The 12,117-nt window shown below is 48.8% G+C and overlaps 2 protein-coding genes across 2 annotated transcripts; both read right to left on the reverse strand.

Annotated features, from left to right (window-relative positions):
• Positions 1–2,454: 2,454 nt before the first annotated feature.
• LOC123145666 (UDP-glycosyltransferase 88B1) lies at positions 2,455–4,168 on the reverse strand. The gene has a single exon (XM_044565130.1). It carries the CDS (start codon positions 4,011–4,013, stop codon positions 2,571–2,573), a length of 1,443 nt encoding a protein of 480 aa, XP_044421065.1. The 5' UTR covers positions 4,014–4,168; the 3' UTR covers positions 2,455–2,570.
• A 2,329-nt stretch (positions 4,169–6,497) lies between these two features.
• Positions 6,498–10,496, reverse strand: LOC123145667 (protein CPR-5). The gene is made up of 5 exons (XM_044565131.1): positions 10,148–10,496; positions 8,282–8,338; positions 8,151–8,186; positions 7,414–8,079; positions 6,498–7,319 (listed from the first exon to the last, which is right to left on the reverse strand). The coding sequence occupies exons 1-5, from the start codon at positions 10,394–10,396 to the stop codon at positions 6,783–6,785; spliced, it is 1,545 nt and encodes a 514-aa protein (XP_044421066.1). The 5' UTR covers positions 10,397–10,496; the 3' UTR covers positions 6,498–6,782.
• Positions 10,497–12,117: the final 1,621 nt, after the last annotated feature.

Here is a 12,117-nt window from a genome sequence, read left to right on the forward strand (position 1 = left end):
CTTAGGCGAAGCCCTGTGCCGGTAGCTTCATCATCACTGTCATCACGCCGTCATGCTGACGAAGCTCTCCCTCGACACTCTGCTAGATCGTGAGTTCATGGGACGTCACCGAGCCGAACGTGTGCAGATCGCGGAGGTGTCGTACTTTCGGTACTAGGATCGGTCGATCGTGAAGACGTACGACTACATCAACCGCGTTGTCATAACGCTTCCACTTACGGTCCATGAGGGTATGTAGACAACACTCTCCCCTCTCGTTGCTATGCATCACCATGATCTTGTGTGCGTAGGAATTTTTTTGAAATTACTACGTTCCCCAACAATCTGATCTCCCCGTTTCTTTTTAATCTTGTGGTTGATGCTCTGGCCTCGATCGTAGATTTGGCCAAACGAGCCGGCCACATTCGGGGGATTTTCCCTCATCTTGTGGCCAATGGAGGTCCGACCCACCTCCAGTATGCGGATGATACCATTATGATGGTTGAAGGATCGGACGAGGATATTCGGAACCTCAAGTTCCTCCTCCTCTGCTTTCAGCAGATGTCGGGTCTCACGATCAATTTCGCCAAGAGTGAGGTGATGGTCCTGGGATACTCCCAGGCGAAAGCTCAGCGAATCGCCAATCGCTTGAATTGTCGATTGGGATCCTTCCTGACTACTTACCTTGGCATGCCTATTAGTGACACGCGTCTACTGGAGAAGGACTTTCGCCCATAATCGCCAAACTCCAGCCTAGGATGGAACCTTGGCAGGGGAGATGGTTGTCTAAAGCTGCTCGAGTCATTTTGATGAACTCCTCCCTCATTAGCCTTTTGATGTACATAATGGGATTCTATAGTTTACATGAATCCCTCCATCATGAGGTCACCAAACTCCTGTCTAGATTCTTCTGGGCGGGAGAAAACAATAAATAGAAGTACCACATGGTGAAGTGGTCCAAGATCTGCCAGCCTAAGGACCAGGGCGGCCAGGGAGTCATTTCATCCAAGCGGATGAATATTGCCCTCCTCTCCAAATGGCTCTGGCGTATTCAGACCGATGTGGGAGGCCTGTGGCTCGAGATTATCCGCGCGAAGTATCTTCGCGGGCAGCCACTGGCATTCGCTCCCAGGTCTGGAGGATCCCAATTCTGGCAATCGGTGATCCGTCTGATGCCGGTCTTGCGCATAGGGACCTCAAGCACGCGGCCTTGCTGGAGAGAAGATCATAGAGGTCATAGGACTACTATAAATCTATCCCAATGGATCACCAAGAATTCCCTCAATTGTACAACTAGGCGTAGGCTCATGACATCGGGGCTCACTATGACATAATGACTAGCAATATACCAGAGGTGTACAATGGCGTGCTTAAAGGTGTGTGATCCTTCCCAATCATAGCCATGATTAATGAAACTTGAAATCAGACTATGACATACTTCGCCGATAGAGTCTATGTTACCAATGCACAAGTGGAGATGAACAAGCCATGGTTTGAAAACATGCAAAAAAACATATGGACGAGTAATCGGAGAAATCCCGGATGCATGGTTGTAGTCAAGTGGATGCACTTAGGAAGAAGTGGCAAGTCATCATACGAGCCAAGTTTGTGAAAGGTCACCACATAGGAGTAAAGGAGCATGTTGTCACCCTTGGTCAATGGTGTGTGAGTGCACTTGCAATAAGTCCAAGCTTCTGTGGTGCCCATGTAGTCACGTCCTCTGGCCAGAGTAGATAAGAACATCAAAGTCTACCCATACATATCTACTTACTTTAGCACTTACAATCTATTCAACACCTAGAACTGTGATTTCTTTGCCCAGGGAATTCATGAATCATGAGCACAACATGTGCTGGGCGGTTATGATCGGGGGTAGGATCCTGCGCCATGTGCGATGATGGTCAGGACCGTTTCTTTCCTTTTTGTATGACAACTGGCAAAGGGTGAGGGGGACCGCTGCCATATTTAGGTGTGTGCTCTGAAACGCTACCCAGCCAACGTGTGCTGGCTAGTCGCGGCCTTACTAAAATGTGCTAGATATATTTATATCTAAATAAATGTAAGACAAGTTTTATGAGACAAGTGGGATATTTGTGAACGGAAGGAGTTGTTGATTGTTTTTTGACATAGCTACCGGCTTATTTCAGATGGTAACGGAAGGAGTATGTCACTAAATATAGCTACATGAATCTTCGACACATTGATCTCGGTAGCGCTGTATACCCTGTCGTGCATGGTACACATAAGCATTTCTCGATTTATTGCGAGGGGGTCGGGTGTTGGGGGATCTCTACGATACATCTATCTTCCTGCCCCACACCGAATGTCACACAAACGGGCTTTGCTACATCTACGTAGAGATTCAACGTAAAGCTACGTAAGAGCTAGTTTGGCGTGCTCTGATTGGAAGAGAAAATGGCACTGCCCAACCCCGCGAAAATCAGGAAGATTAAGGTTACGTAGATGGTGCAGATGTAGGATTATTGCACACAAACATACGGTGCTAGCTCTTCCAAACGAAAAAGAAAAAGATAAATACACGCAGTCCCATACTGATGCAACATGTACGGCATGCCAAGCTCATGCATCACTTACTCGCTGCAAGCTCGATCCTGCCGGCTGGCCACGTCCGCCAGGAACTGGGCAAACGCCAAGCGCGACGACCCGCCGTCGTTGCAAGCCACAGCCGCGGCTTCCCTGTACGCCGCCGCTCGCGCCCTGAGCTCCCTACCCTCCTCGGACTCCATCACAAGCCTTACCTTGGCCTCCACCTCGCCGGCCTTGACCAGCCCCTGCTGCCACCCGACCATCTCCGCGGCGATCCCCATGTCCCCCACCATGTGCACCTTGTTCATCTTCTGCTCCGAGTACAGTGGCCAGCACAGCATTGGCACGCCTGCCGTGACGCCCTTCAGCACCGAATTCCACCCGCAGTGCGTCACGAACGCCCCCGTGGCCCTGTGGCGGAGGACGTCCACCTGTGGCGCCCACAGCTTGACCACGAGGCCACGGCCGTTGGTTCGCTCCATGAACCCGTCCGGCATGAGCGCGTTGAGGTCCGGGTCGGCACTGGGGTCGTGTGGCTTCTCCGGGTCGTTGCTGGCGGGGGCTCGCACAACCCACAAGAAGCGGTGGCCGGACTTGTCGAGGCCGACGGCGATCTCCCTGAGCTGCTCCGCGGAGTGGTTTCCAGTGCCTATGCTCCCGAAGCAGAGGAACACGACGCTGCCGTCCGGTTGGCTGTCTAGCCAGGCGAGGCAATCGTGCCGCTCTTTTGCCTCGGCGTCGGCGATGCTGCCGACAAATGGACCGATGCAGTACACCGGAGGCAATGCCCGGCCGGGGACACACCGAGGGTCCCTGAGAGCAGCCACCGCACGAGCCTCCAGCGACTCGAACGTATTCACCAGCGTGCCGTCGGCCTCTGGGATCCGGCACAGCAAGGCCATCATCGCCTTGTATGTGTCGCTCTCCGGGTCCTCGAGCACATCGCCCGACAGGTGCGAAGCCGGCATGGGCGGAAGGCCGAAGAGCTCGAGAGGGGTGTCTCCTAGCTCCTTGAAGCTCGCACCGCTCTCTGCGAGGACCGTAGGGAGCTGGGCGAAGGCGACGAAGGTGGCGGCGCTGGAAGTGAACAAGGTGTACCCGGGGATCCCGAGCCTCTTGACGACGGCGAGCGCCGCATTGGACAGGGAGTCGACGACCACGGCATGGACGCGCATGGAGCATAGGAAGTCGTGGAGGCGCTCGTTGTAGCGGCTCACGAGGTGGAGGTACGTGAGCACGAACTGCCCGTCCTGGGCCAGCTTGGGCGGGTCCTCCACGGCCGGGAGAGTGTGGAAGCGGACGGACGGCATGGAGGCGGCGACGCGGCCGACGACGGTGTTGAAGGCGATGACCTGCTTGACGCCGGTATCGATGAGCGCGACGGAGACGGCGTAGCCGTGGTCGAGGAGGGGCCCCGCGAGCCGCATCATCGGGACGAAGTGGCTCACGGAGAGGCCCGGGTACAGAACGACCGTCTTCTTCTCCATGGTCTCTCTCTCTCTCTCTCTCTCTCTCTCTCTCTCTCTCTCTCACGCACACTCAGGGAGAGTATGAACTCGTGACGACACAGAGCATCTCAATCTTAAAGCAGAAAAACCTCGTGGTGTGACGAGCGATGCTTCGATCGATGGTTGTGTGGTTGGTGAGCGATCCAAATCTTTCATCGCAGGCACACGTAGCATTGATGAGCAGCCGCTTCACTGTGCCGCTGGATCGCCGTACGCAGCACCAGCACGAATAGCGCGTGTGGTCCAAGTAGAGAGACACTCTTTTTTTGCGAATAAAGTAGAGAGACACTTACAATTGGGAGGGAGTCTGGTTTGTTCCTCCGGTCTAACATGATGATGATATGCGACGAACCAGCTAGCAAATCGGTCCTTTATACTCCCTTGGTAAAGAAATATAATAGCGTACGCTTTTATATTTCTTTACAGAAGGAGTAGTTAATAGTGTATAAAGGGCTCGAATTCCCTGACGGATGAAATCATTGTTCTGACCTTGAAGAATAGATGGCATAAAATGACCTCCGCGGATTTTATTTGGCGATCTGATCCTTCTCAGGAACGCCATGGCCTATGGATCCTTAAGATTAGTGGGGAGGGATTGAATTCCTCGGCAGCGTCATCAGCGAAAGACCATGCATGTTGCTCGACGGTTTTGAACTAGTCAACCCCCTGCCTGGTGGACCCGCAATACATGAAATCAATAATGTCTGTCAGCTTGGACAGCAGGCAGATCTGAATCGTCGACTAGGTGTTATTCGTGGTTGGGCCCCACCGTGCGCCCACGTCGTCCGCCCCAGTCACCGTCTTCAACCTCTTGCGCCGCCAAAGAAGGCTGCCACACTCGGAAGCGGCCACCACGCTCCTTCGTGCAATGCTACGCACTACTTCACTGCATCTTCGGTGTCGGCTATCGTAGTACCCTTTTGTGCAGAGACCACTGTAGAGTATGCCTCAGATGGTCAGATTTTTTGTGGCGGAACTGGCCCATCTGGGTTCAAGTCTTAGACTTCACAAGGGTGGTGTGTTCGCATTTTTCTGGATTTACTTCAAGATTGAAAGGCTTTATCATTTAAGTGTCTGTCGGCAACAAGGTGTCAATGGTGAATTCGTCAATCTCAGTCCTGCGAGCTCAGCCTCTTAAAAATGCTCACACGGATAGCATGTGCCCGCATTTTTATATGTTTAAGTGTAGGTGCGTGTGTCGTGTGTGGATGTTGTTGTACTATGTTTCACGAAAAAAAAGCATCAAGGCGTAGGATGTACATATTGCTAACGAATGCTATATCTGGATAATGGGCTTACCAGTTACCAACTGCTATTATTGGAGAGACAAGAGGGAGGCGGCCAGATCCAAATCATTCAGCGTAAGCACTAGCAGCACTAGCAATTCGCAGAAAAAGGAAAACAGTAGTAGCACTAGCATGAATACTGTGCCGTCGAATTTTGCCGGTGATCTGTGGTGGTTATGCACACTGTTAGAGCCGAGCGGCTAGTGCGATTGCGAGGGTGGAAGCTGTGGCCAGACCGCACGTACCACTGCCAAAAGTTGTTGAAAAATGGCCCTCTTTTTAATGGTCCCGTGAAAAATGGCCGGCCCTGGTAATAATAAGTCTATGGCTCCTTTGGTCTGAAAGAAAGACCGGTTGGCGACTGCGCGATGGTGAACATGCCAGCTACTGATTTTGGTGCCAAGCCAACTTTTCCCCGGTTCAGCTACTGGACATGAATGTTTTTGCTGCAGTTTCTTCGTCAAAAAGTGTTGCGATTTCGTGAAGGAGATGAAGCACCATGGTCAAGGAGACTCCCCCTCTGATCGCCTCGTCGTGGCGATGAGCGGCGGCGCAGCTTTGGGTGCCTGTTTGGAGAGGTGAGGTGAGGCTGGGAGAGGGAGACATGGCCACTGCCATGAGCTTGCACGGCTGAGAGGCTGGCCTGCCCAACTCTCCACTTCACAAGTTTTAGCTGCTGAATTTTCCCTATCCTTTTCAAGATGTCGATTTGTAGACCACTGCCATGGGAATTGCCAGATTCCGAAACATCAGACCGTATAGAAATTAACACAAACATCTCCAAAATGAGATGGCAAGAACTGGAATGAAATCGATAATTTAAGATTTCTCATTGTCAAAAACAAAATAAGATACATTAACGTTACAATTTACAAGTGAAAAAGAACGGCAAATGAAATCATTACAGTTTACAACTGATCAACCAAATGCAAATCAATACGTTACACCTACAATTTACAACTGGTCAGTTTTAACACTGCTGTGGCGAGAGAACTGTCCCTAACCAAACAGCTCCCAATCTCGAATCGGGCCGAAAAAAGGGACGGCTGCATATGCCAGCGGCTGACCAACCAAATGAAAATATGTTGAACAACACAGGATGTTGGTGACGACAAAAGAATAACACAATGGATTCACCGAGGGCAATGTCCACACAACGTCGGAGCCATAAAACATATAGACAAGTAAAGAGTCCTCATGATGATGTATTGAACATTCCCAAGGGGAGAAATTACATAGGCGAAATTACATAACGGTTGTGACAAAAGAGCACAACCATCATCAAAACCTGGTTCACCCAATGACTAAGTAGGAAGGGAGATTCAGGCCAGAAGATGACACTCCTACTGCACTGACTTCATCTTCAGAAAACAGGTCCAACCTGGCGCATGTGCCGATTGTTGTTCTGCCTGACGAATTTCCTCAAGTTTCTGCTCCCATGCTAATGGCCACATCTGGTCTCTCAAGTCTCAATGTCATTTCCAGTGAATCTGGACTTCATATATTCAACTGCGTGTTCGCTCCAGTCTGATAGAGATGCAAACGGCAACAAACCAGCCAAGCATGGAAGGATCAAGGACAGCACAGCATAGAATATGTACCGGCGAACCCAATACGGCAAACCGAGAGCCTTGGGTTTGTGCGTCACAGAAATAGGGCCATAAAGACCACGGTATAGAAGAGATGGATAGCTGTTTCCAAGTAAATGGATGGCGCAAAGGATTTCCCAGAATACGAGCCAAACATTTCCATCCCCACCCAGTGTGTCAACACAGAACCTTCCAACAAAACCACAAACACCTCCCAATAACACAAGATTGAATGTTATTGGCATGTTGGGTCCAGTCATTGCGGAACGCTGGAATATCAACCAACCAATCAATAAAATCATCAGCATGCCGAATGATATCCTTGTTGCTGCAATCAAGTGACATCTAAAAAACAGCAATCCTGAGTTGAAAGCTGATACAGAATTTGGCATCCACCAAGATTTGGACTCCTGCAAAACAAGTCATGATAAAAGAGAGGAGATGAGCTTATCTTCGATAAAAATTCCTAGTAATTAAATGGTAATCAAAGACAATGGTGCATACCTTTGAAGCAGCTGCACAGGCTGCAGTAACAGCGGTTATCCGCTGGTACGAATAAATATATGTTCCATATCCGAAACAGGCAGACATAAAAACTACTGCTGTCAGAAGCATATCTATAAGCCTCCTGAGGAGTTCAGCATGTCTCGTGTCCTGCATTTGAGTCTTTAATTTCTCCTCTCTGAAAGCAGCTTTCTGAAATCCCATAGAGATCTTGATCTTCTCTAACATGTGTGAATAGGAGCTGAGAGCTAAATGAGATTGCTTTAGTTGCAACTTCCTCATATTAAGCCCTATTTCAAGTTCCTTGAGCTCATTTGAACGAACTTGCTCATTCAGAGATCTCTCAAATACATTAAGGATGTCCTGATCACATTCTGGACTAGATCTGCTACGAGGTAGCTGAATCAGCTGCTGATTGACATCCGTGTGAAGAATAATCTGCTTATTCATGGAATTCAAGTGTGGATTCTGCTGGACATCAGGTATCGGGCCTTGTGAGTCAGCGCCACTCAATTTGGTCTCAACCACAGGATTACCATCACCGTGAGAACAAGGGATATCTTGCTCACAGGCAGGTGCCTCATTGAGTAGATGAAGGGTCCTCAGTGTACTGCCAAATGATTTCTCAAAGTTTCCCATGAAACTATCAAACCTGTCTCCATATATCTACAGAAAAGTTATGTCAGATATACCAAACTAGTTGAAGCAGAGCATTGAATAAGTTGAACCAGTCATACATTTGTTAAGGACTCCTTCACTGCTGAGGTACACATCTGCATCCAAATTCAGTGTCAAGGACCCATGGTTAATTTCTATCTGAAGCAATCACTTGCGAAAAGAGCAAAAAGACGAGATATGAAGTGCACACCTTTGAAAGAAAATCAGGTTGCAATCTGCTTCCAGAACCGCCGCTTTTATTCAGAACCTATAATGGAAAAGATGTGTCCTTGTTATTCAGGAGTTAGGACCAAGTATTGTAACTAGTAAATGTCTTCCCCAATAAGAGTTAATTACTGAATAAGATGATTACAAATGAAAGCCTAGTCCATGTTTCTGAGAACACACACCACACATACACACATGAGCATTAGCAGCTGATTACTGGCTTTCCAACTCCCACATAATTTTACTACATTTATTTGGTAACTAGTTAAGTTTGGTTGAATATTTGTGGAATGCATTTCTACTAGACCATGATAAATCAAAAATATGTTCATATCTATACATATCATGACAAATATGTCAGGGAGCTCAATCAACTAGCAAAAAGAAATACTTAGATGTTAATTTCTATGATACAGATATCAGCACCAAGTAGGATGCTGATGCTCCAATTTCCAAAATAATTAAAGTTATGATGCGCTAGATTATGATAGTTTTGTTTGCGCTACAAACTTTTGCCTACTGTTTGGCTAACCAAAATATTCCTTCTTTCGTGGCTATTTTTCCACAATAGGTTTTAGGTTCAGTGCAGTACAGTCCAGCAACCGCAAACTAAGCCTTAACCACTGAAAGCACCAAGTCAAAACAGCATTATGCTTAAGGATAGACTTCAAAAGGAATAACAATGGGTATTTATTATCGAATCATGGAACCCATAGGTTATTTCTGGTCTTAAAATGGAACTACTATGTTTGCATTGTTGATGCCCTGAGCGAGCAGCACGCTAACAAATTTTTGTGTTTCCTTCCTTAATAAACACGTGAACCTCAAAACCCCAAGTTCGACAGACTGCACCAGATGTCTGACTAGGGAAATAATAGCGGAATAAATAAATAAATCGCTTTTGTACTGAACCACATTAACAAAAATCAATGTACTGAGAAACTTTTCGTGCTTAGTAACAGCATGTGGTAACACTACACTACATCCTGCAGAAAAACATTTTCTCAACAAATTGTACACCAAAGGAAAGCGCTTGTCAGTTACCCCACCACACGTGCCCCCAAGACCGACCGTAGCTGCCTAGCTGAGGGGTTTTGGTGTTCTATCTAGCAGTTTTTAGCTATACTGTTTGGCTTTCCATTGCTGCTTGGTTTGGGGGTTTTTGCCCTGTTTTTTTGGCTTGGTTTGTAATTCAGGCCTTCTTTAGCATTTTTTTACAATTCTTTAGCATTTTCATGATTAGATCTGTTTGAAAAAATTGTAACGTTAAAATACTATGGAGAAATATAGTTAAGGCACTAGAAAACCACATTAAAACCAGAATAATCCATTCTGGTCAGATACCACCCATTTAACATTTAGCCTATCCATTCTACTAGTACCACAATTGTTCTGAACGGTGACCCAAGCGGTGTATGTTATTCAAAATTTCATGAACTGCACAAATACACAACACGGCAATCATTTGAATAAATTGGAACACGAAAAGAACTAGAAATTTCCACCGTATCAAATGTTCTGCACGTTTACCAAAAGAATTAGAGTAGTATTTGTACTTCCTAGGAGACAGAGGAACTCCTGAGGACTTCGTTAAGAGCTACAAATTTCCTACCAAATTTAATTACAAAATGTCGCCAAATTAGCCATTGCCATCCAATTGGTCACAGGTTCTTTCTGAGTCTACGGAGCACAGAATTAACCCCCAACAAGACAGCAAATTAGCAAACCAGGGACCATGTTCGAAGGCAATAATCGCAGAACCGGACGAGGGGCGAAAAAATCGGATCTTTCGGCCGCCTACCAATCAAGGAACAACAGCAGAAGCCAAAGAACCGGAGTGAACGCTCACCTGGGCGAGAACCGCCGCGAAGGACATCCCCAGCGGCAGCGCGAGGTCCTGCACGCCGTCGCCGCCGCCCTTGCCGCCGTCGCCTTCGCCGCCCTCTCCTCTCCGAACGGACAACGGCCGCCGGCGCCGCCGCAGGTGAATCCCCCTGTGCGGCCGGGAGCGCCGGGAGGCCGAGCCCGTAGACGACGCCGAGGAGGAGGCCCTGTCGGCCTCCGCCGAGTCGCCGGCGACGTGGGCGGCCCCGTCCATCGGAAGGGGCCCGCTCCCCTGGTCAGGGGGAGTAGGGTTAAGTCGTCTGCCTCCCCTGTTTTCTCTGTGTGCCTGTGGCTGGGGCGCGCGTTCGAGTCCCGGTGGGCGCGTCACTTTTTAACCGGGCCGAAGTCGGAACGCGGGGCGAGACGGCGTCGTGATGACGCTGAGTTAGCCGTTGGAGCGACCGCGGAAGCTCCGATGAACAACCTGTGCGTGTTCTGCTTCGGGCCTGTTTCTTTCCCCTTTCGTTTCTCCTTCTTTTCTTCCCAATTTCTCAACTCTGAGCACGTTTATGGGAAAGTTGTACTACATACATACTCCCGGTTTACAAGTACGGTACCCTTGTATTCTAGGTCAAAATTTGACCATAGATTTAACTATAGCGAAATTTAAGTTGAATATCATGCGGTTTATATCACTGGATTTATATTCAAAAGAAGTTTCGACTGATATTATTTCTGTTACTACTACATAAAACCTGTAATTTGTTAGTTAAATGTCTAGATGATGCTTGAGAACTGAGGTGACCTCGATCGGTCGTGATGTTATTTTTACGTATTCTTCACATTTACACTTTGAAAACACATCATTAAAGTGTTTACTGGGACCATGTTGAAAATTAAGACAATATTCTAAGTGTAAGTATAAGGGCATCTTCAACATGGTTTGTCCGCGGACGCGTCTGTGGACAGTGGTTCGGAAGCCGGCCATCCAACACTTGCCGCAAATCTCCACCCGCAACTCAAACTCATTCGGACACAATTCAGGTGAACATGATGGAATTCATTCAAACTGACATAACTTCGGCCAGAATTTATATAAATTGGATGATATTTCGTTCGTTCAACTAAAACCTAATTAACGTAAACTAACTTGTATCGGACGGTGACCTCGTACGCTCGGTCGGTCCGCCCGGCGGCACCTCCACCGCCGTCCCTGCCATTGTCGTCGTCGTCATCGCTAGAGTGGTCCCCTCCAATGGCGGAAGGGCGGGGGGAGGGGGGGAGGGGGTCAGGCTTGCCCGATCGCCGCCTAGCACTCGTGGAGAGCCACCGTAGCCAACGCTATTTCTCGTCCATATGTTTTTTTGCATCTTTTCAAGCCATGACTTGTTCATCTCCACTTGTGCATTCGTAACATAGACTCTATCGGCAAAGTATGTCATAGTGTCGGGTGGTTGGTGCGACATATGCCAAGGGATGGCTTATCATTGTGGGAGCCAATAAAACGTCGCCGGTGCCTGGAAACGGGATGAGGCGAAGACATGCACGCCGGCGAATCTTACCCAGGTTCGGGGCTCTCCGAGGAGATAACACCCCTAATCCTGCTCTGCGGGGTCTCCGCATGATCACTAGATCGATAAGGGGTAGCTACAATCACTTCTAGAGCTGTTGGGATCAAGGGAGAAGGAGAACAAGGCTAGCTCTTGCTTCTCTCTATCTATGGTGTGTGTGCTATGCTTAGAAGCGAACTCTGCTGAGGTGCGAACCCTTTGCATGGGTGCTCCGGGGGGTTTATATAGGCCTACCCCCCGGGGGTACAATGGTAATCCGACTGGGAACTGGTCCCAGCCGTCAGTGTCTACGCCTGCCGGCTTCTCCGCCGGCTGCTGGGTCCCGCCGGCTGGTGGGTCCCGCCGGCTGTCGGCTACTTGGTCGACAGGCCGGCCCCACCGCCTAGGGTCTTGTCGGCGGCTGCTTACTGTAGCCGCGCCTCTG

This window comes from Triticum aestivum, chromosome 6D, assembly GCF_018294505.1.
Source record: "Triticum aestivum cultivar Chinese Spring chromosome 6D, IWGSC CS RefSeq v2.1, whole genome shotgun sequence".
NCBI classification, from domain to species: Eukaryota; Viridiplantae; Streptophyta; class Magnoliopsida; order Poales; family Poaceae; genus Triticum; species Triticum aestivum.

Excerpts from the sequence above, each read along its gene's own strand:
- LOC123145666 (XM_044565130.1), bottom strand. The coding sequence starts at position 4,013 with ATGGAGAAGAAGACGGTCGTTCTGTACCCGGGCCTCTCCGTGAGCCAC.
- LOC123145667 (XM_044565131.1), bottom strand. The coding sequence starts at position 10,396 with ATGGACGGGGCCGCCCACGTCGCCGGCGACTCGGCGGAGGCCGACAGG. Across the intron at positions 8,187-8,281 it reads AACCTGATTTTCTTTCAAAG|ATGTGTACCTCAGCAGTGAA; the intron begins GTGTGCACTTCA and ends ATTTGGATGCAG. Across the intron at positions 8,080-8,150 it reads TGAAGGAGTCCTTAACAAAT|ATATATGGAGACAGGTTTGA; the intron begins GTATGACTGGTT and ends ACTTTTCTGTAG.